This window comes from Peromyscus leucopus, chromosome X, assembly GCF_004664715.2.
Source record: "Peromyscus leucopus breed LL Stock chromosome X, UCI_PerLeu_2.1, whole genome shotgun sequence".
Lineage (NCBI taxonomy): Eukaryota > Metazoa > Chordata > Mammalia > Rodentia > Cricetidae > Peromyscus > Peromyscus leucopus.
In genome coordinates, this window is record NC_051083.1 from 59,352,657 (window position 1) to 59,380,114 (window position 27,458).

Sequence of the window (27,458 nt, forward strand, 5' to 3'; positions counted from 1 at the left end):
GATGGCGACAGACTGAGGGGGCATGGCCAGCGGGAGCCACGGGGCCATGCCTTTGGGCGGCCGCCACAGCGGTGCGAAGCAGAGGCGGAAGCGAGAGGCGCACTAAGTAAAGCCGGGCGTCCGCGTCCGGCGTCTGTGGCGCTGCGGGGAGCCAGGTGGCCCGCCCGAGCCGGAACTCCGGGAGCCGCCGGTGCAGAGCCAGAGCAGAGGCGGCCCGGGACCGGCCCCGGCAGACGGCCGGAGCACGAGCGAAGCCCGAAGGGCCGGCAGCGGACCGGCCGGCCGGCCTAGGAGAGCGCGAGCGAGGCAGGGAGCTGCACGGAGCGGGCAGCGGGCAGCGGGCAGACGGGCGGGAGAGGAGCGGCGCGGGCGAGGGGAGCGGAGTGGAGCGGAGCGGAGCGCGGCGGGGCCCGCACGGCGGCGCTGAGGGGCGCAGAGCCGCGCTCAGCCGAGACGGCCGGAACAGAGTGCGAGCCGGGGGCCGGGGGCACGGAGTGAAGTGGCGCGGAGCCCAGGGCAGCTGAGGGGCCCGACACTATGAGGAGTGCGGCGCCGCCGCCGCAGCCGCCACCGCCCCAGTGCCCCGCACCGCCCCCGCCGGGACGCCGGGCTGCGCCTAGCGGGCCGGGCGGCGGCGCCCCGGCTGCCAGCGAGGGAGCGCGGGAGGGGCGCAGGGACGGCTCGAGAGCGCCCCGCGACTCCGGCCTGAGCGGGGGCCCCCCCGGGCCGGCTGGCCTGCCTCGCCATGCAGCCCCCGAGGTAGAGCCTGGACGGCGCTGAGGAGCGCGGAGCGGTGCGCAGCCCGCCCTCTTGAGACGGCCGTCCGGCCTCGCGCCTGTCTACTCCCTCCAGCCCGGACCCCCCTGAAATATGTTCAGGGGCGCTTGGATGTGGCCCGGGAAAGACGCCGCCGCGCTGACTATCTGCTGCTGCTGCTGCTGCTGGGCTCCCAGGCCGAGCGACAAACCTTGCGCCGATTCTGAGCGGGCGCAGCGATGGCGACTGTCCCTGGCGTCCCTGCTCTTCTTCACCGTGCTGCTCGCTGACCATCTGTGGCTGTGCGCGGGGGCCCGGCCCCGGGCCAGGGAGCTGAGCAGCGCCGTGCGGCCGCCCTGGGGGGCCGGCCGCGAGCGGCAGCGGGTGCCTCCCCGCGCGGTGCTGCCGCTGCCGCCGCCGTCGCCCGGCGGGTCCGGCGGGTCCAGCGCGTCCTCCTCGGGCACCTGCAGCCCGCGATACAGCAACCTGACCAAAGCCGCCCCCGCCGCCGGCCCCGGGCCGGTCTGCGGCGGCGTCCCAGAGCCCACGGGGCTGGAGGCAGCTTGCACCAAATTGGAATCTTTGCAGAGACTTTTTGAACCGACCACCCCAGCTCCCCCTCTGCGGCCCCCTGACGCCCCTTCCCGTAACCCGGAGTTCCCCTCCGCCAAAAAAAACTTGCTCAAAGGCCACTTTCGGAACTTCACTCTCTCCTTTTGCGACACCTACACAGTCTGGGACTTGCTGCTTGGCATGGACCGCCCAGACAGCCTGGACTGCAGTCTGGACACCCTGCTGGGGGACCTGCTGGCCGTAATGGCCAGCCCAGGCTCCGGGACCTGGGAGGCATGTAGCAACTGCATAGAGGCGTACCAGCGACTGGACCGACATGCTCAGGAAAAATATGACGAGTTCGACCTCGTGCTGCATAAATACTTGCAGGCAGAAGAGTACTCTATCCGGTCCTGCACGAAAGGCTGCAAGGTAGGGATTGGCCACCCACGCCACAATAGCTACCTGGCTAGAGGCAGTTTCTGTGGCAGTGGGACCAGGAAAAAAATAATAAAGGTCTCCCTCTCTACCCAGCAAACCACTCCAACCATTCCCAGTGTAGCACCGTGTCACCTCGAACCCCTCCCTAGAGAGGGACCCGCACGGATTCGGGTCAACTTCTTTTAAGTTTAGGTTTGAACATTTGAAGGCTGGAGCTTCCTGGTGTACTGCTTGCCACATGGGGGTGGGGGTGGTGGGGAGTAGGGCCCTGGACTGGCAAAGTGGTAGCAGGAGAGATTGTGCTCCCCAGTCTCAACACCCTGGTTGGCCCTGAACCCCACTCCTGGAGTAGGACTAATCCTGGGACTGGCTGTGGAGGAGGGGAGTGCTCGGCAGGAGGAAGACTATTTGACTACCTAATCCTCACCCTTTGCTTCCTGCCAATGGATGAGAGGCCAGGCCACGCCTGGTGACAGGGTACACCACACTGTTGACCTTACATGACCTGAGACATCTGGCCAGATCCTAGGCAGGGGAGCCCAGGGATGTGTATCTTTTCTTAAGGAGGTAACCTGTAGGCTTCTGCCTTCTGATGAGAGAAGACTCGGGGAACAGGGCTCATCAGCTTGTGGAGGGCCATGCCAGGTTGGTGCATCACAGAACTGCCAGGGCTCCTGGATGGTGACAGGAAAATCTGGCTTTCTGGCTGCTAGGGATGGGCACCTAGAGGAAACTGGAGCGTTGGCAACTGCAGGGGGGACCCTCCTAGGGAAGAACTGGACGTTGAGAGATTTCTTGACCCTCAGTCGGGTTTTTTCTGTATAGTAGGTAGGTGGGGCTATGCACATTTGAGGCCTGAAGCTGCTTCCCTGGTTTTCCTGCCTGGCCAGGTGGCCTGCTTTGGGGAAGGAGGAGGACAGCAAGGTCAAAAAGGTCAAGTGACAATGAGACCAGGGGTGTCTTACATTCTGTAGCTGGGGGCCACCAGCTGGAGAGGAAAGCAGTTGCCTCCTGGTCTAGATCATCTCCTTGCAAGGCTTTGAGGAGGGGTAGCAAGCATTTCCGGCAACCCTTGCCCCTGTGGACTTCTGCAAGGCTCTGCTGTTCTCTGTGGGCCCCTGAGGGATTTGGGGCGGAGGGCTGGGAAAGGAAGGAGTAGCTCCCTGATCCTCACTTCACTTTCTCCTTCTCCCTTTTCCTATTCTCGTAACCTAGCAGTCTCCTCCCGCCTCGCTCAGCCTCAGCTGACTCACTGCCTCACTCACACTACCAAATGAGATATTCCACTTCTTAAAGGTGTACAGACGGGTAGACAGACATATCCAGCCGTGCACCACCAGCAATACTCCAGACCAAGTCACACAGAGAACCAGAGAGGTTGTCACGTTCGTAAACAGTGCTGTCGAAGCGGGCACCATGTCACATACATCTCCCTACCGTGTCAGAGACATGCATACAATCACACGAAGAAAGACACATACCCTCAGTGAGAGCAGAGAGATATTGTCCCCTAGCCGACAGAATAAAGGATAGCCATCTCTTGCTGTCCTCTTTCCAAGCCTCTAGCCACAACAGTTCTTTTTCAATCTCCAACATGAATGAAAACCATGGCACAACTTTTCTATGGGGTTTTCTCCGTGTGATAGTTGGCTCCAAGCTCCTTCTGGCCCCACGCTCAATTAAAATCCCTCACACTGGTTGCTGATACAAAGCAGTTTGATGTCCGAGAAGGCAGTGGTTCTCTCTGATTCTGGAGGTCGTCCCACCTCTGTCGAGGGCTAGTTAGCAGTTTGCTCTTGGGCACGTTAATTTTCCTTCCTCGAATCTTTCAGTTCCTCATTTGTAAAACAGGAAAAAATATCCTTGCCCTGCCCAAGTCCTGAGTGTTTTGGGAGATTTAAATGGGAGATTTAAATACAAGATGCATGGCTAGTAGCATTTTGTGGTAAGAATCTAACACCTGGCCTAGATGTAATATTTAGGGGTTTCAATCATTCACACACGTTATGAGAGCACAGCTGCCTAGATTACCTCCGTTTACAGATGAGGGAACTGAGGCACACAGTTTGCTCTCAACAATGAGCAGGGATTCCAGTACTCCAGCTCCCTGTCCTCATGCTACTCCACGGCCTCCCATCAAGTTCCCCAGGCCCTTTCTCCTCTCTCCTTGTTTCTCCCAGCAGCAAGTGAGCTCTCCTGCTCTTACTTGTGTCTCATGCTGGCGGCAGGGCTGTGGCAGCTCCTAGGTCCTGTGTTTTCTACCTCTTCCAACGCTTTCTCCTTCAACCGAGGCCCAAACCTATGCTCTTGAATCCAGTTTTCTGACGACACGAAAGAGAAAGTCAGCTCTGATCTCCTTGTGGAAGCCCCATTTCCTCAGTCCTTCACCCCACCTTCTCACAGGCCTTCTTTACCCGTACTAAGCCTTCCCCTGAGCTCAGAACCCTCCTTTCAGCCCACACCCCAAATGGAATCCCATGGATCTAATGCCCCCCACCCAGAATCCTCTTAAGCGACAGTCTGAAGGCCTAGGAGGATGAGGAGGTTTCTTCTACATCCGTAAACCAAGTCTGGAGGCTGGTTTGAGCCAGGTGACCCCCTATCCTCAGGGCCCTTGTTCTAAGTGCCTCAGTCAGATCCTTCCTGTGTGGCCCTAGAAACCCCATTCTCTGCCTCCGAGATGTCTGCCCCTGTTTTGAGCCACACAGGGCCCCAGGAATCATACCTGTCCTCACTGCTGCCTATGACACCTCCCAATTTAGTACCAGCTGCAACATTTCCTTAATGTGCGACTGACTTCCTCTCGCGGAGCAGAGAGATGAGGCTAACCCGAGCCAATGCCCATCCCCATGCTGGCCTCTCCTAGGTCTGAGGGCCGTATCCTATCCCTTCCTTAGTTCCCTGTGAATCCCCTCCTCCTGCATACATGCACACTTGACTCCCTTGGCCTTGCCCAGGGTTACCATACAAATCTCCACCCGGATCTTCATCTTCCTAATCTTGCCATGCCCCTCCTACTGCTGATTGTCTCTCCCACTTCTCTGCCCTCCTCTCAATTCAGAACACTCAGGGCGAGGAGAATGAGGGCATGGGAGCCAAGTCTGGCTTCTTTTCTCACAGCTAGTCCTCTAAGAAGGCCGAGAGGCCCAAGATGAGGGACACCGTCAGCTCTTTGGGCAGCCATTAGCTGCACTCATCAGCTAATGAGGAAGGATGGGATGGTGCCCATCCGCTCCAGACTGTCTGACACTCACCTGGCAGCCTGCATGTTTGATACTGGGGCGCATCAACTGACAATTTGAGAAGGAAGCTAGAGCTTAAACTCCCTGGAGAGAGTTAAAGGAGTTTGACTTGGAAAAGAGGGGACTCGGAAAAATATGGCCTCAGATTTCACACCTCAAAAGGATTGTCCTTGTATAAAAGATGCATGTCTTGATTGGCCCCAAGGGACTACACAAAAAGTCCTGCATTCCAACCTAGATTTCCCTTCCTACCAGTGTAACCTTGAACCTATGAACCTCAAGTCTCTGAGCCTCACTTTTTCATCTTTCAAATGGGCTTATTCACCAGATAAGCCCTATAAGTTCAGTATTAATGACAAGTCTGTACAGCATCTAAGCTTAGCACATCAGAGGCTCTCCCTTCTGTTTTTCGTTGCAAAGAAGGAACAGACTGCCTTAGAGCTCCTGTCCCCAGGAAGTATCTAGCCTAATACAAGTGGACTGCTGGGTGAAAATACCATGGAGATGACTCTAGGACTGTATTTGCGTGGAAGAAGGGATTGGATCAGGTGACCGCGGAGATCTGCTTCTATCCAGAGGTTAGACATAGTAGAGTCTGCTCCCTGATCAGCAGCATTGGGTGGGAGAGGTTAGTGAAGGAGGTTTGGCCCCAACACCCCCACAGAGGGAGAGGGTGGGGGCTGCCAAAGCCAGCCCCTTGCCTTCTGCCCAAACCCACTGGGGCCCTGCTCTTCCTCCACTCCGGCTGGCAGCTGTTTCTGCCTCACTGCCTTCTCTCCTCCCACCTGCCACAGCTTTCCTGCCAAGCAGGACTCTCAGGCTAACACGGGAGATAATGGGTACTAAAAGCAAGGGGCTTGAAGTACTGGGCAAAGGGCAGGAGTCTTAAGTTGAATGGTGGTTCTTGTTGTCACCCAGGCGTTCGTTCTCTCTGGCCCAGAACTCTTAAAGCTAGAAAGCGTTCCCTGTCCCTGTTTGGAGGCGGAGGAAAAGGGAAGCCACCATCAATAAGCAGCCTCCTGGGAATCGCAGCAAAGCTGGCCCTAGGGGTGGAGCCTCCAGATCCACAGCGGTTCATCTCATCATCACTAAGGACTGAATGCATGGTGTTCTAGGAAAAGTCAGGGACCCAGATCTAAGCGCAGGCACAGAGAAGACGCAATGCTTACAGCTGGGACAAGGACGTAGTGAATTAAAGCCGGCAGTGACAAAGCAGCCACTTGTTGAAGTGGGCCTCTCTAGATCACTGACCTGCACCCTGACCGACTCCCTCCACTCTGCTCGACATGCCCACCATATTTCAGTGAGCGCTAACTGCACAGAGTTTTAAGAGCCTAGACACTTCCCAAACCACATCTCACACCACACTCTCTAACCCTCATCCATGTATCCACACACCTCTGCTTCTCCCAAAACTTACCTCTAGTCTTTCTGGCCTGATTACTTCCTGTTCCACTTGGTTCATCTCCAACAGTTGAATGTTCTCTTGCCACTCCCCATCTACCCCCAACTTCCCAAGCCTTCCAACCTTTACTGCAGATCTCTCACCCTTCTCTACCTCCCTTGCCTCACCTCCTTGGCACCACACTTCTTGCCTTTGACACTCCATGTCCCTCACCCCTTACATCCCTCACACTCTACTCACACTTCACCTCCCGTACCCCATCTCTCTTCCTGCCCTGACTTTCTTTCATCTTCCAATCATCTCTTTTTTTGCCCCTTTCCCCCTCCCTCCTCTCCTTCTCTGATTTCTTTACCCTCTTTCTCCCCTTGCTCCAGCCTACTGAGGGCAGACATATACATATACAGGGCATGCGCACATACTCATATACATAGATACACACAGGCACACACATCCTCCAGTCTTCATGGCTACTTCCCATCCTTCCCACAAGCTGGTGGCCCGACTCCTATAGTCACCATAGCAACAGGAACCTCCAGGGAGGATGTATTGGTAACTCCTGAAGATGGGGTTGTGGGGAGTAAAGAGGGAGGAAAGGAGCCCAGCAACTTCCTACCCAACATTGATCTGGCCGGAAGTGTCTGCTGAACATGGCAGAGGTGGGGGTGAGGAAAGATAAGAATTGGATGGGGCCAAGATCAAAAGAGAGTCAAGGATCTCTGAATACAACAAAAGGCGGGGAGGGTGCTCCCAAACGATGTGAATGTGTGCTGGTGCCTCCTGTAGTCAGTACCTCAAAGAGTATAACCACTCTTTAGAGTGTGGTTGGGGATGCAGGTCAACACCTGAGACTTGGGGGGTGGAGGTTGTCTTACAAAAACTTCACTGTTCGGGCAGGTCTTCTGTGATCCCTATGCTCCAAGGCTGTTTACCTATGGCATGCTTCTGTAGAGTGGCCAGCTAACCTGATCCTCAGCTCCTCTCCATCATGTAGCATGCTAGCTGCAGGTGTGTGCTGAATGCTAGGAGCCACCCCTCCTTCTGGGGACTCTACACAATCTGGGGACCCACAAACACCATTCTCCAACAATGGTCTGGTAGGACCCTGGAAAATGGTTATGTCTGTATCCCTCTGGTTACAGGGGTACAGGCCAGGATCTATTCGAGAATGACAGATCAGTATTTTGTCCCTGGGCAGAAGAGAGACTTCAGAGGAGCCTGAATTTATGAGACCTTGAGTCAGGCAGGATTTTAGAGGAAGAGCAAGGGCACCAAGTGGGCTGGACTTGTGGGGAGAAGGGGTTACTACAAAAGGAGAAGAAGGATTGCCACAGCCAAAGTTCTTGCTCAAATGGATTCTGGAACTGGGATCTGGAATCTGAGCCACAAGTTTTTGGGCCAAAAGATGAGTCCAGCTGGCTCCAAAGAAAAAAGGGATAAGAAAAGGAAGGCAAAAAAAACCCCAAGCTTTTGAGAACTTAGGTGTGTGTGTGTGTGTGTGTGTGTGTGTGTGTGTGTGTGTGTGTGTACTCAATCTTGACAATATTCCTAGCAGCAAAGCACCATTATTACCCCTAGTTTACAAATGTAACAGTTGAGGTTCAGCAAGAGGAAATGACCTCCCTATGTTACATAGGACAGGGAGCTGGGTTACAAACCAGTGCACAGATGTGTAAAGAAGATGTAAATATTCTCTGCCAGCTGCTGGAGGCAATGCCCTGCTAGCTATGAATAGACCGTGGTGAGAAGTTGGGCTGGCTATACGGGAGGCTAAGCAGAACCTATCGGGATGTTAGAGAACCCTCTGGAGTAGCTCACATTCAGAAGAAGGGGCTCACTAGCATTCTGTTTGTTCAGAGTACCTGTTTCTTGTCCTTAAGATTCAGTGACCGATTCTCCTTCTCTTGGCAGCCATTTTTTTTTTTTTTTTTTTTTTTTTTTTTTTTTTTTTTTGCCTATAGTTCCTCATGATAAGTTATCCAATTCCAAGTGGTCAGCCTTAAACACATAAACATATGAACAACGTTAAATGGACTTAGCAGATTTCTATGTGTGTATGTATGTATGTATGTATGTATGTGTGAGACAATAATAAAAGAAGCAGCCGTAAGTTTCAGAGGGAGGAGGAGGTAACATGGGAGGAGCTATAGGGGGAGGGAGGGTAGAAGTGATGTGAATGTAGTACAGGAAATCCTCAAAATTGAAATTCAAATTTGATTAAGAAGAAGATCCAGTGACAATCACTGAGGTTTCCTCTACAGGTAGTGACAGGAAGATAGGAAAGGGGAGCTTTGCAAAGAAGAAGGGAAGAGTGTGACTCCACGTGTCTTGAGAAAAGGTATTTCTGTTATTTTCTCAGTCTCACTCTACTGGAAGTACTGCCAGAGCAGAAAAGGAGAAGGTGCCCTACACAGCTAATGCCTGCCGGAGCCCCACCCCATCCCAGCACACACTGGGAGCTGGGAAAACAAATGCAATGAGATCTTGTCACCTAAAAGCCAGATGAGGCCTGGCCTGGAATTTGGATGTCTAGTTCCTGTGGCAGGATTTTGTTGAGTCCCAAGTCTTAGATGCCTCATCTTTGCCTTGGAGACAGAAAGAAAGAGGTGGCCAGTAACATTTCTGTGTGAGAGAAGGGCATGTGGTAGGTGTGACTTACTGGGGTTTCTATCTTACTTGGTTTGAAGTGGATAGATAGCACGTCTACCCAGCTAATTGGTGACATGTGAATTATGGATGCTCAGTGTTCAACTCAAGTTAATTCTTCAAAATTAGTTAATTCTTCAAGATATAGACTCAAACTCTTTAAAATTTTTTTCCTTGATTATTAAAAATGCAGTCTTTGAGAATTTTTGGAAACTAGAAATATAGGAGAGAAAAGGGGCTTAGAGACAGTTAGGGTTTTTTATTGTTATAAAGTATACATAACAGAACTTACCATTTTAAGGGTATAATTCAGTGGCATTCGGCACATTGCCATTTCATTACTATTTCTAAAGCATTTTCATTCTTCCAAACAGAAATTTTCTACCTACTAAACAATAATTCCCCATTTCTCCTTCACTCTATTCCCTGGCAACAAGCAATCTATTTTCTATCTCTTTTAACTTGATTGTTCTAGATAATACACAGAAGTGAAGTCATACATTATTTGTCCCTTTGTATGGCTTATTATATTTTATGTGTTATATAGTATATGATGCTTTTAAGGTTCATCAAAGGTTTAGCATCTATCAGTATTTTATTTCTTCTTTCTTCTCCTTCTCCTCCTTCCTTTTCCTCCTTCTCCTTCTCCTTCTCCTTCTCCTTCTCCTTCTCCTTTCTTTCCTTCTCCTTCTCCTTCTCCTTTCTTCTCCTTCTCCTTCTTCTTCTTCTTCTTCTTCTTCTTCTTCTTCTTCTTCTTCTTCTTCTTTGGTTTTTCGAGACAGGGTTTCTCTGTGTAGCTTTGCACCTTTCCTGGAACTCACTCTGTAGCCCAGGCTGACCTTGAACTCACAGAGATCCGCCTGGCTCTGCCTCCCGAGTGCTGGGATTAAAGGCGTGCGCCACCACCGCCCGACTTTCATTTCTTCTTATGGCTGAATAATATTACATTGTGTGTATATGCCACATTTTGTTTATCCACTCATTTCTTAGTAGGTATTTGGACTATTCTACCTTTTGGTTATTGTGAATAATGTTGCTATGAACACTGTATATTGCTATTTCTTTGAGTATTCGTTTTCACTTCTTTTGAGTATATTTAGGAGAGGAATTACTTGGCCATACGATAATTCCCTGCTGAAATTTGATTGGTTTGTTTGTTTTTGAGACAAGGTCTTTCTTGTAGCCTAGACTACCCTTGAATTCATGACCCACCTACCTTAGCCTCAAGTGCTGACGTTAAAGGCATACACCATTGTGTCCTGCTCACATTTCACTTTTTGAGTCATTGCCCCCTCCCCGTCTCTATAGTAGCTGTGTCATTTTCCATTCCATTCTTACAGTTTGCATTCTGCACCATTTTACGTACATGCCAGCAGTGAAGTGAGCAAGGGTCCAAATCTCTACATCTTTCTTAACACTTGTTATTTTCTGCGTTCTTTTAATAATACCCATATTGATGAGACCACATGCTTTCCTAATATTTTATTGTAGGTCTTTTTAGCTTACTGGTACTCTGAGTACCTTTCCATGTACTTAAATATTCATAAGCTCCATCCTTGATGAGTGGATAATATTCTGTCACAAGTTACATAATAGATTTAACAGGCCATGTACTGTTAGATATTTACATTACTGCCAACTTTTTACAATTTTAAGTAGTCCTGTGATGGATATCTTTGTTCATAGATTTGTTTCAGAACTATGATTTTTTACTAATAAAGGCTATCTCAATTCTTTTTACTTATTCCTGTTCTTTGCTGAGTTTTTTGAATCACAAATGATACATGCTTATTTTATCAAATATAACAATATGGAGATTTTCAAAGAGAACATTAATAATCCTCCTGTTCAGTCTTTCCTAGTTCCACTGCCCTAAGGTCGTGGATGTTAACAATTTTGTGTATACTCTCTCCTTCTCTGTAGGCTTACATAAACATCTATACAAAATGACTCTTTCTTTGTTTTGCATACAAATGAAAGTATAAACATCCATTCTGCAGAATGAAGTTTGAAACTAGACTCACAGAATCACAATATTAACCTTTTTTAATGCTACTGGCATACATTACTAAATCTCTTTCAAATTACTAGATTATTCTAATTTGTACCCTTAACAAAAATGTGAGGCTAATTTACTTGAAAAATGATCTAGCCTTAGTTTCTCGTTGGCGTTCCTTTGGTTAGACATTTGTTTTTCTTGTTTATAAGTCATTTGCGATGCTTGTTTGTGAATTGTTAGTTCATGTTTTCTGTTTTTATTAATACTTGGTTTGTTCCCCTTCATAAGGATTAATGATATTAGCCTTTTTCTGATCACATTTGTGGCATATTTGCAGAACTTGCTTGCTTGGATCTTAGAGCTGAAAGGAGAGAATGAAAAGGAAAGGCACTGTCCTAGTCATGTCATATCCTTTATCTTATTTAATTCTTACTCAGCCTTGTAAAGTGTACACATACTGTCCCCATTTTGCAGTGGACACTACAGTGGCAGAGGAGTCAAATGACTTGGAGTCATCTAGCCCATGGAGTTGGAGCTGGAAATTGCATGTTGGCAGACAGCAGTACTACTCAATCTGTGCTAGCGTGCATATGACTAAAGCTTTTTACTTTTGTTTTAGGGACATCATTTACAGAGAGGCGAGGGTAGGGCTGTTGCTGTTGCTGTTGTTTTAACAGAACACAGCTTGTTTATTTGGAAAGGGTGGGTCAGGGAGGTCAACAACCTTGCCTGTGCTTTTATTGCTGGCAAGGGCACACCTGGGGATTGGACTGCAGGTCTGTTCGAGTTAAAGATGCTTGTCCCCATCTTCCCACGACCTATGCTGCTTACTTAACAACCAGCTTCTTGGGTTCAAGTTGCACTCAGGAGGTGGTGGGGAAATAGTTGGCTCATAGTCATAAGCAAATTAGTAGCCATAGTTCCTTTCTAGTGATATGTCTAAGTTCACACAAGTAGTTATTGGCAGGGACAGAACCAGGAACAGAACCAAGCTTTGGCTAACTACCCATCTGTTGGAGCCAAGGCTTCTTGATAAAGAATATTTGTGGGGAAGGAGCAATTATGTGGCATGCATAAGATGTCACCTTTTTTCTGGTCTCTGGCATTTGAGTCTTCCAGGACAAGGCTATTCCAGATTCCCAAAAGCCCTTAGATGGTAGTATTTGGGACAGGAGAACTCATGCCCCAGGGGCAACAAAAAATTTCTACTGGAGACAGCTTCCAGCCCTGAACTAATTGTGCATGTGTGTAGGGGAAGAAGGGAAAGGAGTGCTTTGGGAGTTTGTTTTGCTTCTTGTTCATTGGTTTACTGGTTTGCATGAATTCTGGCCTTGCATTGGCAAGGCAAGTGCACTACCATTGAGCTACATCTGCAGTCTGAATGGAGTGCTTTGATGAGTGGAAATGATCACTTGTAGTATCTGAATGTTCTTTCCCTTGCACTCACTTACAAAGCTAACTCAACTTCTATAGGAAGTGGGGGTGGGTAGATTGATTTTGGAAAAATTATTCTCTATCCAAGTCTAGAAATCTCTCCTCAACATGGCCTGAAATTTGAGTAACAAGGTTTGATGGTCGTAATAAGCTGAAGGGACTGTCCCCAGGGCAGTATGGTTGGTGTGTAAGAACTCGGGCAGTGAAGTACAGGTGTTCTCTGTAGAACAGTTTCTGTGCTGTTCATTGCATTATGTTTGTTCCATTTTAAAGGTATAGGATTTGTGTGTATGAGGGTTGCACGTCCAACAGCACACAAGGGCAACTTCTGGGAGTCAGTATCTTCTTCCACAAAATGGATCCTTGAGTTTGAATTTGCTCATCAGGCTTGGAGGCCTTTAATGTATTCTTTACTCTCGCTTGGAACCCCACTTTTTTCACATTCAAAATTAAGAAATGGGATCACTATGAGGTTTAAGGACATTGATCATCCTAATTTCTTATAGTGTCTTTGTGGTAGAAGATGCTCAAGAAATGCTAACCACCATTATGATTATCATTGGCTATGAGCCTTGGATAAGTTATTTATTTAAACTCTTTGGTCCTCTCTGTCCTTATCTGTAAAGATTTGTTTCTCCCTCAGGGGGTGATTATGGGGAATCAATGAGTTAATAAATGTCAGGATTAAATGCTTAGAATAGAGCCTGACATATAGTAAGCACTTAATAAATGGTAGCTATTTTCTCATCTTAATTAGATGTGTTTAGTCCAAATGATTGCTTAATACCCAATTGAAATTCTTAACACTGAGGTGGGCTGCTGAGGAGGAGGAAAAGGTAGTGTTTGAAGAGGAGGTGAAGTGTCTGGGGTGGGAATGGGAATTGGAAGCTAGAAGGCAACTGGAGACATTTTGGTGAATGCATAAAGACCTGTTTAGGTGGATGAGGTAGGAGGTGGAGAGAGAGAAAGGACTCCCAAAGTCCGTGCTTCCCAGGTCTCACTTCTTCCCAGTCTGGCATCTACCTGAAGGAGGGAGGTGAGGCAGGGGAAGGGAGCTGGTTTTTAAGTGGCCTAAGTGATGGTGAAGATGGCGTTCTGTAACAAAACAGGGGTGCTGCAGAGAGGGGAGTGTGTGCAACTCAAAAGAAGCTGGAGTTGCCCATGTCACACGAATGTCATTCCCGTGGTGACCAGCGCAACCACTGTGCCCACAAGTCTCCGAAGCTTCCCTCCTCCCACCTTAGCTTCTCTCTTTGTCTGTAAGACTCTTTGTTTGCTCTTTTAGTTTGTGAAGTACACCTGGATGGAGCCCAGAGCCCAGACACTCTGATGGATTAGATGAGCCAGGGCCTCTGGGGCAGGGCCACGGGGACTGAGCCTGGCAAAGATAGTCACATCAAGTCTTAGGTGTTTTGCTTTGTTGTTTTTGAGGTTCTTGACTGCAGATGACTTTCTTTCTATTTATTTTTCACTTTATCAAAGTAATACGTGTTCCTAATTTTCAGTTACCTTTATGCTACACATATACACATGTATGTGTGTATGTCTCCAGTTGCCCTTGGTTTTGCTCTTCAGAGTTAAACACTTAAAACTTTCCTGGTTGCTTCTGATTCTGCCACCACATTATTAAATGTTATGCCAATATTATAATACTACTGGATTTTTTCTATGTGTACATACACATATAAACAGACAAAAGTCCACCACATATGAATATTTGTGCATGTATATGTCTTTTCAATAATATATAAATATGAATGCTCGTCATTGAAACAGTAGCCTAATTTCATCCTTGAGCTCACTCGAGTGTTAAATATGTCTGATTCTTTTGACTGTTTTTGTTGTTGTTTTGCTAATATTTCTTCGAGTTTCTAAATGGCACATCAATATGCTATTTCTTGTTTTTTTTCTGTCTTAAATATCTATTGACTTTTTTTTTTTTAAACAAAAGTCTGGTTAGAAGAAGATTTTGCTCTCTTACTACTGGTAACACCATATGTGTGCTCACACTTTCCCTCCCTTCATACATCCAATATTGGTATAGCCAAATTTCAGGTTGTAACAGTTTAACGTGTTTACATTCATTTTATAACTATTGTTTACATCTAGCAATAGAAGACTATATGATTAACATTTCATTCCTTGGTCGACTTGCTTTCTTGGAGTTAACAGTGGCCACTTGTTTCCCCCTTTGCTTGGTTTTCTCTGACATTTTGCTAACATATTCCCAATTTCTTCATTCACTGTAAAAGTTCACGAAGATATATTCATAACCCATTATTTTCATTTTTCCATTTCCTGGAGTTCCTCACATTGTTCAATCTGGGCTAGCTGCTGGGAGCTTGGTTTTCAGGTACTTAACGAACATCTTCTTGTGCATACATCCTCCAGTCTATATCAAGAGACCCTGAAAAGAACACACATCTAAGTAAGATATGATCTCTGTCCTCAAAGAGCCTAAACTCTTAGTGATGTCTCATTGGAAAGCTTGAACTCTATCCTGGGACTTTGAATTAGGCCATCTCTTCGGTCCTGTACTTGAGGCAAGTCTCTCCCTCTCCTTCTGCAATGAGTTATCAGCAGGTTAAGATATAGTTCCAGAGAGCAAATGGTATCTCAGGCTACATTAACAGACACAGTTTTGAGGACAAGAGGGCCAATAGTTCTATTTCACTTTGGGTCAATAAACGTATTTGAGGAGTGTATTGAGTTGCAGAAAAAACAGAGGCTTTTGTAGCTGAACGACCATACAGAAAAGGGAACTAAAAACTCCATCCATTGAAATGTTGGGAAAACCTGGGGATGTTTGACTTCGTGGAAGCTTTGTGTACCCATACTTACCTCTATTTTTCTTTCCTTGAATGCTTCTTAAAGGGTTGGGACTGTAATTCAATGACAGAACCCTTGCCTCTTGTGCTAAAGGCTCTGGGTTCGATCCCTGGCATTCCCTTTTCAAATTCCTACAATCTGGTTCCTTCCTCTGCTGCTCTAATGAAACTGTTCTCACTGTGAGGAGACTATCTTAATTACCCAAACGAATGTGTTCTCACCTACATAAATCCTTATCTGCTGACCGCCCCCCAGTCTTTGACAGTCTCTCCTCTCTTAATTTACGGAACGCCACTCTTCTTTTTCTCCTCTAATTGTTTTAGAGGTTCAAAGCAGGGCCTTGTGCATGCTAGGCAAATGTTCTACCAGTGAGCTACGCCCCCTAGCTCTCCTCCAATCTCTTAAACCACTCCTTCACCTTTATCTCATTGCTTTCTTCTACCTGCACTGAAGTTAGTGTTTTCCCAGGAATCTACTGCTGCGCCCTTTGTCTCCTCCCTTGAGTTCTAGATTGCCTTCTCACCAAGGGTGCGCTAGGTTACACTGTCATAAAATGTAACCGCTGAATATCAGGGGCTTAATACGACAAATGGTTATTTCTTGTATGATTCACGTCCAAGACAGGTCAGCAGGGATGAAGCATCTCTTCATAATGATCACTGTATAGGGAAGAGGGATCATCTATCTCAACTTTGCTTCCACAGTTAAAGGCAGAAGAAAGAATATGGCAAAACATTTGTCAGCCCTTAAACCATCTCCTCAGAAGTAATCTGTATCACTTCAAGGCATGTTTGATTGACTATGTAAAGCTTATGACCATACCTAACTTCAAAAGGAAAGCATAGTCCTACTGTGTCTCTAATGACTAAACCCTTAGCTCCCTATGTCTCAAGACCCCTATCTTTTTTTTACACTTAATTTTTTTGGGACAGTGTCTCATATAGCCCAGATTTTCCTTGAATCCACCGTGTAGACAAGGCTAGCCTTGAACTTGCAGCCATCCCTTTTGTTCTGCCTCCTCTCTAAGTGCTAGGATTATTTGGCATGAGCTACCACATCAGGTTCAGACCCTTCTTTAGAGCTCAGGCCATTAGTCCAGCTGCACCCTTGTCAATTCCATCTAGTAGACCGCATATACCTCAAAGTCACATGACCCCAAGTTGAATTCATCTTCTTTCTCGGTTACACCCCTCCCCAATTTCTTTCCTTAATAAACGAAACCGGCCAGATGTGGTGGCACGTCTTTGATCCTAGCAGTTGGGATCAGAAGACTTCAAGGCCAACCTTGGATACTTAGTGAGTTCGAGAGCAGCCTAATCTACATGAGATCCTGTCTCAAAACAACAGATTTTTAAAAATAAAATGAAATTAGTATTTATCTTACCACACAATCTGGAAGTCTAGTAGTTATCCTAGACCCCTCCACTGAGACTGATCACCACATCTATAAGTACTCTTGTTGGTTTCACTTCATTAACATCTCTTCTCACATCTATGCCTTCCTCCCAATTTTTTTCCCTCAGGTGAGAAAATTTTAAATTTTATTAGATCATTCTCATAACCATTGTGAACCCAAAAGTCTCACAGAAACCTTAATATTGTATCTTAACATTCATTCATTTAGTGTGTACTATTGCTAACCTCAATGTTAGGGGAGGTTCCTACTCTCATAAAATATATTTTTCCCTTATTACCTTCACATTATTTTAATACTTGTATTATTTTTGTACTCTGAAATTGTAAATTCTGCTGCTACTGCCTTAGTTGAGGCCCTCATAGTATCTTATTTAGACTTTTGCAATAATCTAGCTTGTCTCCCTGCCTTCAGTCTTAACACTCCATACTCCACACTTGCAGACAAAAGTCTGAAAAGTTAGTTACAAAAGTGATAATAAATCTCTCCCCAAACCCCCAAAACAGGATCACACAAAATTGCCCAGACTGGCTCAAATTTGTGATAGTCCTGACTAGCCTACAAACAGCAGGGATTACAGGCCTGCACCATCAGGCTAGGCATAAACATATTTAAATAAGCATTTCTTCCAGCTCATTAAAAGCACTCCAATACCTATAGGAAGGATCTTAGTTCCTCCGCAGTCTTCAAAGCATGTTGATGTGGTCATGTCCTTCCTGTGCATCCCCTGCTCCTTCATAAGCTCCGGTTCACACCCTCTAATTATACTGAGCTACCTGCATTATCGGAACCCAGCATTATTGCCTACTTGCAGGTTATTATGCCTGCTGATTCTTTTGCCTGAAGAGTGCTTTATTCCCTCTCTATGTCACCTACTGAGCGTCTACCCCCCACTTTTCAAGTCCTAACTCAAGCCTTCCCCACATGGAGATGTGTTTTCTGTCCTTCAGCCTTCAAAACACAGTTAATCATTCTTCTCTTTATCCTACCATGGTGTCAAGTACATTCGACTTCACACAGAAGTTGATACTAATTAATTCACATGGTTGTTTCCCTTGCTCAAGACAGGAATCTTGTCTTATTCATCCCGTTTATCTGTAGCTCCTAGCATAGAGCCAGGTACTCAGGTATCCAGGGTGTGTTTATTGTATGAACATATGAATGAGGAGACTAGATTCAGAGAAGTTTACAAATTACTAAGCACTGGCCCAAGGAACAGGACTTTGAATGTTATATATGGCTCCAGAAGAGCTAGTAAGATACACGAGTGAAGTCACAAAAAGGTATTTCTTTCAGCTCCAGAGAAGGAAGAACTTCATTAATCACCAGAGTTCTCTGAAGCTATGGGCTGCCCTATGAAAGAGTGAGCTTTCGATGACAACGTTTGCAATTAGAAGCTGGATGGCACTTCACTGTGATGTTTGGGTGGATAATGTGGTGGAGTGATGACTCTCACAGTCCTTTCCATTCTGGAGTAGTTATGAACTTGCCTCCTCTGCTCATCTAACTGCCATCACTCATCTCATTGGCACTGTTCATCTAGATTATAGATACTCCTCCTCCATTAGTCCACCCTTGGCCAGACTGGGTACCTCTAGCCTTCGAGCAGATGGTCTAAGAGGCTTGGAAGGATGAGGACCCTCTGGACTGAACTAGCTTTAGGCTCTCACCCACCTCTTCAGCTATCCCCGCCACCTTTCTTTCAGGCCAGACCAGGCCACTGTGACTCATAACTGCTCATACTAAGAAGGGGGATAGCTGTTGCTTATAGACCCTTAAGTAAAGCCCTGTCATTACCTAGATTTGCCCCGTAATGCCTCTAATCTGATTCTGACTTTGCCAATCCCAGCGGACTACTGCTATCTGCAGAATTACATCCATGCTTTGACACTGACCTTACTCTCTTCTGATCCAACTCTGTTGGAGTCCAGAGTAGAAAAGGAGCACTTTCTCCTGCCCAGTAGATTCCCTCCCATAACTTGAGGTTTGCTCATAGATGCTGGCCAAGAAGGCATCAAGTCAGTAGTCAGGCTGTCTCTCACATCTCTAACTCAGGCATTCCCTTTGTATGGAGCTCAGTTTCCCTGTGGGTAAAAGCTGGGGTTAGGTTGGTAGCTTGTATCCTGTGCCTTTTACAGCCCTAGATTTTGTCCGAAGCTCAGCCCTCCTTGCTGCTTTGCTTTTACAAGCAGTGCAGCTGCGGCTCCTGGCCAGGGGTCCCACGGGGACATTACAAAGATAAGCAGCCATGAAGAAAGGGTCTATAGGGAAGATTTGGATGGGGAAACAGACCCTAGGGAGAGAAGTGAGTTGGAAATCAGGAAGGAAAACGCTTGCTGCTTGGTTGGAAAATAACCGAAGCTTTCCCCTTGGAGGGCTTTCCAGCCCCAAATCTAGGCTCCGCCAATGGCCTCCTCTCTCTAAGCCTTCTGGCCTTGAGTCTTGACTTTGGGGTGTGACTGTGCATTTACACAGTCCTCTATGAAGTCAGACATTTCTTTCTAGAGGAATGTAGATCTGAAATGCCCAGGCCAGGGCTACAAGCCAATAAGCTGAGGATAAGGCTAGCTGGGTCATTCTAGTCCTCTGTAAATTGACAATTGTAGAGCCCAGGAGGGGTGGGGATCCCCTTTGTCTCACCCTTCCCGTTTGAGGGGTGGTTCTGTTGCCCAGCTAGGAGGAGGGGTGAGACAGCCTTCCTAGCTTCCTTTTTGGGTTAATTGGTGTTCCCTCTAGTTACTCCCTGTTTCCTTCCCCTCCCAGTTCCCATAGCAACTGGGCTGTAGCAGCCAGAACTTGATTGAGACCTGTGGTGGCCCTACTGAGGTGGGGAAAGGGGAGCACTGGTAGTTCTGGGTTTCCTAACCACCTCCTTATCCCCATCCCTGCTCCCTCGAGGGTATAGGATGGTTCCGCTCAGAGAACAGGAGACGGCTTTTCTGACAGCACTTGAGTTTGAAGATTCTGAAACTGTAGAATAGGCCTGGTTCTCAGTTCTGTTCCTGATGTCTGGATATCCAGCCCCTGGTGTTGTTAAGGGTCCAGTTGCTGATGGGAGTTTTCAGTAGGAAGATTCCTGGAGTCAGAATTATGAAACCCGGTTTCCAGTTCCTTTCTCTACCGTTATTTTATGTGGTTACATTTAAGTTCTTCTCCCCTTTTTAGGTCTCAGTTTCTCTATCTATGTAATGGTAAAAACTGACATTCTCAACCCTGGCTGCATGATGAAAATTGCCTGAGGTCATTTTCCAATTACAGATGTGTGGGGTTCTGCCTGCAGGGATTCTGACTTTGTTGGTCTGAATGCTATGTGAACTGGTGTATATATATTTAAACTCCATAGCGGTCCTGATATACAGCCAGAGTTAAGAATCTGAGAGCAAAAGATCTCCACAGGTCCCCCAGCTTCCTTTACCTGGTTCTAAGACACTTCCTCCTCTTCCTACAATGCTCACCTCAGCAAGCCTTTCTAGCCCTTTCCTATTCTTCTAGAGGAGTGCCCGGACCTCTTATCACAGCCCAACCAGCCAGCCTCCTGACACAGGCATCACACTGATAAGACAGGATAAGGTATACAGGATGATCTTGGGAACAGGGTTTCAGAGTCTAAGGTGGGCTTATTGCCAGGTGGAAGCACTGTGAGTCAGACTACTATCACCTGAGACAGGCCCCAGGCCACCTTAAAGCATATGGGCCCGCAGTGGCTCAGCTGGCCAGCTGTGGGACTTAGGAATTAGATTACCTCTGAGCTCACCGTGGCTCTTCTACTTCTATTCCCCTCATTAGCTTCTTGCCTCTTCCTGCCTCACCACCCACAGGCCTGGTGTCCTCCCCAGGCAATCTGCTCACCCACTTGTTGCCATGGTGACTCCAACTGGGGGTGTGAGGACTGAAGGGGGGTCGGCTAATTAAGGAGAAAGGCCATACTCCCACTGTCAGGCCACCCCTTCTCCCTCCCCCACCTCTCAGATGAAGGGAGTGCCCAGACTCTAGTTTGTCACTGAGCTAATTGCAAATGCCTGTGAGGAGAGCAGGGCTGTCTCTGGGAACTCCTCATCTAGAAGCAGGAACACTGGACTGGAAGACTCTCACGGGGCCCTCTGAGTCCCGGCTCCATTGATGAGCACAGAGCAGGGGGCTGATTACACAGTTCGGGGAGAGAGTGAGGTGGGCTCTTGGTCCAGGCTCCTAAAGTGGGATTGTGACTATGGACCAAAACACAGTTTGGCACTTAGGGGCCCAGAAGATGGAGGGGCTTCTTAGGTGCTGGGGCCCTTGGCTCTTGAGATTGTACTTTCTTTTCTGCCTCCCCTTTCCTCCCTCTAATCGACGCCGATCCTTCTTTTAACATGTATCTTTCTCGTCTATTTTTGTCCTTGTTTATCCATCCCCACGCTCTCTTGCTCCTATCTTTTGTTACTCCCTTCCTTAACCCTTCTCTCAGCATCCCGCTCTTGCCTCCATCTTACCCCTTCCGACTCTACCTGAGCTTATCTTCCTGCTCTTCTTTACCCTTCTCGCACATGCCTCTCACTCTTTCCCCTGAACCTCATGTACAGCCTCCGTCTCTCCTTCTGTTCTTTCTTCACAACTGTTATCTTACCCCAGGGATCACTATCATCTCTTCCTGTGTACCCCAATTTTGATTACCCTCTTCCTTACACACCCTCTCTTTTACTGCCGATACCCTTACCACCTTTTTCCTGCCCTCTCTACCCTTCCAGCTCTCTGTCCCTGCCTCTTACCTCTGCTTGTTCTTCTTCACTCTTCCTTGATTCCATTCTCCTTCCTTTGTAGATATGTTTCATCTCTGTTGTTTCACCTTTAGAAATTTGTATAAATAAAACTGAAGACGTGTGCCTTAGACATGTGTGCAAAGATATCCAGTGAAGCACTGTTTATCATGGTCACAACTTAGAAGGAACTCAGATGTCCATGAACAAGAGTTGACTCACCTTTCCATGCCGGTCATCTGAAGCTATTCTCTTCTCTTAGTCCATGTGTACTTGTGCATCTCTAGCTTAGCTAAAACTGTTGCCTCATTGGCACATCCTACCTATAAAAATCCTTCTTTGAGTCCAATCTTGGTTTTTGTTTTTTTGGTTTTGGTTTTTTTCTTTTTCTTTTCTTTCCTTTCTTTTTTTTTTTTTTTTTTTTTTTTTTTTTTTTTTTTTTTTTTTTTTTTTTTGCTGAGACAGGAGTTCATGTTTCTTTGGCTGGCCTTAAACTCACTATGGAGAGAAAGATGACCTTGAACTCTTGATCCTTCTGCCTCCAACTCCCAAATGTGGGGATTACAAGCACACCACCACACCCAGTTTATACAGTTCTAGGGACTGGATACAGGATGGAATCACAAGCACATCACCACACCCAGTTTATACAGTTCTAGGGACTGGATACAGGATGGAATCACAAGCACATCACCACACCCAGTTTATACAGTTCTAGGGATTGGATACAGGATGGAATCACAAGCACATCACTGCACCCAGTTTTTGAGATGACAGGGATTGAGCCAAGAGTTTTGTGCATGCTATGCAAGGACTCTACTAACTGAACCACATTCATAGCACTCAATCTCAACTGCAATCTCCTCATTGAAAATTTTCCTAGTTTACTATTAGCCACAGTGAACTATGATTCACCCCTTGCTGTGGAATAAATCCTATTTCGCAGATTGTTAGGTGTGTCTACTCATGAAACTGGAGTTTTCATGAGAGAAGGGACCCGCCCTCAGTTACTTATCCTGTTCATTCAGTCATAAGATTTTTTAAATGTATGTTATGCTGAATGCGCAGTGGTTAATAAAGAAGCTCACAGTCGTATATGCAACTCACAGTTTAGTGGAGCTGACAGAAACTAAAACAAGAATTCAGACAAAGTAGCATCTGTGGTGAAGAAACAGTTAAGAATAATTAGGGCTGTGTCCTCTGATGAGAGCAGTGAAAGAGACGCTCTCAGCAGAAGTGATATTTAATCCGAGCCTGAAATATGTAAAGGACTCATGTATACCAAAGGTGGGGTGAAGAACATTCCAAGCCAGCAGATCACATGTGCCAAGCCTGGAGGTAGAAAGAAGTAGGGCACATTCAAGAAAAAGAAAGAAAACCTGTTTTGTGTAGCATGATGGGCTTGAAGAGAGATAGAAAATGAGGTTGGAGAGAGATGGGCAGAGGTGTGCAGGGCTTTGAAGTCTCTACTTAGACATTAGGCTTTTAGTCTAAATGCATCTAAGGGCCTGAAGCAGCGGAGTAACATAATTTGATAGCAGCTTGAATCCACTCTTATTCCCGTGCAGTAGATTGGAACAAGCAGAAGTGGAGGTGGGAGGCATCTGTCATCCAGGGGAGAGATTTATTGTGGCCTTCAAAAAGGCGTGGCTTTTGCTTCCCCCAGGAGACATTTGACTGAGGCTGGGGACATTCTTTGAGAGGAGACATTGCTACTGGGATCCAATGTGTGGAGGCCAGGGATGCTGCTCAGTATCCTAAAAGGCACAGCACAACCCCCAAGACAAAGAATTATCTGTCCCAAAGGGCCTCACGTTTCTGTGGGACACCGTAGACTTGAGGAGAGACAAGGTGTGGTGCAGGGGGGCTTTCTCACTAGAACCAGTGCCTGGGGTGGGGTGGGCTAGGGGAAGGAAGGAAGGTACACACTGATGAAACCACAAAGGAAGATTCCAGAAGCAGTGGAGCGGTGTGCGTGGTGGCTGCTTGAAAGCAGAGCTGAAGCCAGCAAGACAGAGCCCGGATTAAGTAGAGCTCAGAGACACATGTGCTGCCTGGCAAGGCAGATTCCAGTGTTTATTCGGAATAACCCCTCACATTTGTATTGCCCTTTGGAGTTGATAAAACATTCTCATATGTGCCATACTGTTTAATCCCCAATAGTCCAATGAGGTAGAGCATGAATTAGTCTCATCTCTTTCTTGAATTTCGAAGCTTAGCGCCATCAGCAAAGGAAATGTTTATCAAGTTGAATGGAACTGAGATTTGCCTCATTACATATAGGTAACCTCAGAGGAGTCAAAAGGCCTCTTGGAACCACCTGTAAAATGATAGAGTCGCATGAAATGATTGGTAACGTTCCATCTATTCTGACACAGGATTAATTTTGTGATTTTGGCTGACAATTCTAAAGCTTGGATGATGGTGGATTAGAGGACTCAGGAGCCCTGGCTATCTTAGGGGAGGATGCAGACACTTCCAACAAGGCCTCCAAACTCCAGGGTTAAGTTGCCTTAGCCCCATAGAGGGATACAAGAGCCCCTCTCCCACATGGCACATGAGCTGATGCTGTTTTGTTTCTTCTGCAGGCTGTCTACAAGGCCTGGCTGTGCTCAGAATACTTCAGTGTGACCCAGCAGGAATGCCAGCACTGGGTGCCCTGCAAGCAGTACTGCCTGGAGGTGCAGACCCTGTGCCCCTTTTTCCTCCCTGACAATGAAGAAATGGTGTATGGAGGCCTCCCTGGCTTTATCTGTACAGGTAAAATCAGGGTGCTGGGGAAGAGGGGGAGGTGAAAGAGGTTAGGGGCGTGGGGACAAGAAAGACATCAAGGGGAGTCTGGCTGGATGGAGGTCAGTGGCAAGAGGAATGGGCAATCAGGTCCCCAGTTTGAGATAGGGCCAAATGGAACAGGGCAGAGAGACCTGAGTGGCTGTATCTACTCAGAATATGCTGAGCCACAAGTCACTCTGGAGAAACTGGTGTCGTCCCTGGAAGAAGGGAATTTCAAGGGGAGATGTGAGGGCTGGCAGGGAGGGTTTCTTTAGTAGGGTACCTGAGCCTCAGCTTTGAACATCCCTTTTCCAGATAAGGCAGAGCCGTCAGCCCCCTAAGCAGCCCCCGACACACACACCTTCCTTATCCGTTGGCAGGGTTGCTGGATACTTCCCCAAAGCGGCCGGAAACCAAGTGCTGTGACGTGCAGTGGGTGTCCTGTGAGTCGGAGAAGAAGAAGTTCAAGGAATCGGAACCCCCCCAAACCCACCACCAGCAATTCCACCATTCCTACTTCCACCACTACCAACAGTACCAACACTACCACCCCCGCCATGAACCCCCAAGCCGTGTCAGCAACAAGCCCCCCCTGCTGCCGGTCTCTGGGGGCTCGTGCCTCAGTCCCAGCAGGATCCGGCTCTGTGTTCTTGTTCTTATGCTCCTCCATACCGTAGTGTCCTTCTCCAGCAGCCAGGGGGTGGGGGCCTGGGGTTGGAGACACTGCCTGCCCTAGAGAAGGGCCTCACACAGGAAGAGTGACATCGGGGAGGGAGGACAGACCTCCACCACACACTGATGTCAGCTCCAGCCCTGCTCCGGGTGGGCTGGGGAAAGGGAGGACCAGGTGGGGGGTGGGGGAGACGCGAGGGGGACCAGATACTGCCCCCAATCTACCCCTTCCCTAAAAGCAGCTCCAACAGAATGGCCAGAGGGCCCACACGGAGCCTGCAAAACTCACCCAGGAGAAAAAGGTAGGAGCAGCAGGTGTCCCCTCCCAGGCCCCCCCCCCTGTGGGGCTTAGTAAAAAAACGGGGAGAGTGGGGGCTGGAATCGCCCCCTCCTGCCAAGAGCCCTGACCCCAGGGAAGGAGGCTGCTTACCCAGCCTCAGCCCTTCAGGGAATGTTGGGGGCACAGAGGGGAGGCGTTCTCCCCCCTCCACATTCCTTTCCTTGCCAAGATCCTTAATTCCCTCCTGCCCATACCCCTACAGGTGACGGCAGACAGTGTGCTTGCCCTCCCGCCGCCTGAGCACACCCTGAGTGCGGGGCCGTCACAGGTGACGCGCCCGTCCGTCCGTCCGTCCGTCCGTCCGACTGGGAGCTGAGGCCCACAGGGCTGCAGCTAGAAAGGTGGCCCCGTTGAGGCGCCCCCACCACCCTAGGCAAGGAGGGGTTGGAAGTGGGTGTGGACTGGGTGGTGGAAGAGAAGAAAGCTAGGGAAGGGAAGAAGAAAGGGGAGAGGTAGGACAGAGCACGAGGAGATGGGTGGACTACCTGGCTTCGGGGAGGTGGGGGTTAGTGTTGAGGCAGGCTTCAGAACGGCCCCTCAAATCAGAATGAGGTGCCTAAGGAGACCCCTGGGGAAATAGCCCAGGAAACCAAAACCCAGAAGGCTGAGGGCACATGGTTGGACTGCCGCTGTCTGGAGGGCCATATCTTACAGAAGGTGCACACACTCCCTAGGGCTGCTCTTGCCCTGGAAATCTTGGCCTCGTGGCCACAGACCTTTCATTTCCAATCTCCACGGGGAGGAGGGACTTGAGCCCAAGTGCGTCAGGCCTGGCCTGGGTCCCTACACTCCCCCATCTTGTCCTAGTCCAGGCCTCCATGAAGGAGAACCGGGTGGTGTTGCCCCCAGAGCTCTCCAGAGATGAGCCTTCCCTACCCCCACCCTGTGCCCATCCCCAGCCTACCAAAGAGTATTCCTCCCTTCCCATCCCTGACCTTGTGGCCTATTGTCCCCCTGAGGGACAGCTAGACTCCTCACCCTTTAGCGGGCCCCTTTCTCTAGCCACCCCTTGCCCTTGCTGGACAAAATTCAGAGGCTGGCAAGAGGACTTTACGTGGAGCTAATGTGCTGCTGACGACGGTTGGCTGCGAAAGTTGTTTAGTCAGGCTAGAGGGACGAGTGAGAGGAGGCTTGGGAGCCTTTGGCCTTGCGCTGATCTGCTGGGGAAAAGGGAGGCCACGTTGCCTTGGCATCTAAAAGCCGATGGAAGCTGACAAGAACAGGAGGCAGATTCTTTGTGGGACAGGCCAGGGGCTTTCAGAAATCCAAAGGATGAATAAGGGGGACAGTCCTGGAGCAGCATTTGAGAGAAACAGGCGAGGGCAAGGGAAGGAGGAGCTGTACCTTGCCAGCTTTAGAATGAATGGAAGCCTCCCTAGTAGATTAGGGTTCCTTCATTCAAGGGCCGTGGTTGGATCCCAAATCAGCTTCATGAGCCTATGGAGCCCTCCTCTGCCGGTTTACTCATATCTCACAGCCTGTCCTCTGCCTGGACCCTGTGTCCTCCATCTTTGGGCCCTCAGCACTCTAGGCCTGGCCACACACCCCAGCCCTAGAGTGCTCTTTTCAGCTGGGGAGGGTAAGAGGTGCTGGACCCTTCCCAGACGTGCTTATGTATAAGTGAAAGGCGGGGGCTTGAGCTCCAGAGAGACCCCAGTACTGCCTTGTCACTCCTGCATCCTCAGGAGGGGACACGGGACTGGGCAGCAAAGGGGGACAATATAGTCCCAGGGAAAGGCCCCTTGGAGACTCTCATCCTCTCTTCCCCCTCACCAAGTGCCCTGGAGACCCCCGGCTCAGACCAGCCCAAGGCCTTGCCCAGTGGCAGGGGAAAGGGGCACCACACTCCACCTCAAAGTCATTTGACTATCCCCATCTCCCCCACCCCTGAACTTCCGCCACCTCCCCAGCTGCACCCTGCCCTCCGTCACAGGAAGCAGAGCTGGGCAGCTTTCTTACGCCATTTTCTACACTGTGCTTCATGAGTAGGACTTTCTTGCACTAGTTCCTGTGACTGAGTCCCCCAGCTGGTTCCCTAGTAGTCTCCTCCCAGCCCTTGCTCCTCTCCCTGGCTACAGTTGAGTTGTCTCTGCCCTCTCTTTTCCCTGCCTCTGTGTTCCAGTGAGAGTGTCTGTGTGTGTACCTGCTTTCCGTTTTGTTGCAGTGTGGGGCAGGGAGCGCCCTGCCCTTGTTGAACCCCCTAAAGAAATAAATGGTAAAACTTGA

General features: G+C 48.4%; 1 protein-coding gene across 1 annotated transcript; it reads left to right on the plus strand.

The window, feature by feature from the left end:
- The first annotated feature begins 650 nt into the window (after positions 1-650).
- On the plus strand, positions 651-27,458 carry Fam155b (family with sequence similarity 155 member B). The gene is made up of 3 exons (XM_028883903.2): positions 651-1,740; positions 24,037-24,208; positions 24,601-27,458. The coding sequence occupies exons 1-3, from the start codon at positions 871-873 to the stop codon at positions 24,954-24,956; spliced, it is 1,398 nt and encodes a 465-aa protein (XP_028739736.1). The 5' UTR covers positions 651-870; the 3' UTR covers positions 24,957-27,458.

What these genes read in the sequence shown, in the direction of transcription:
- Fam155b (XM_028883903.2), top strand. Translation starts at nt 871, where the DNA reads ATGTTCAGGGGCGCTTGGATGTGGCCCGGGAAAGACGCCGCCGCGCTG. An exon ending in CCTGCACGAAAGGCTGCAAG is followed by an intron (nt 1,741 to 24,036) that starts GTAGGGATTGGC and finishes TTTCTTCTGCAG; the next exon opens with GCTGTCTACAAGGCCTGGCT. An exon ending in CCCTGGCTTTATCTGTACAG is followed by an intron (nt 24,209 to 24,600) that starts GTAAAATCAGGG and finishes ATCCGTTGGCAG; the next exon opens with GGTTGCTGGATACTTCCCCA.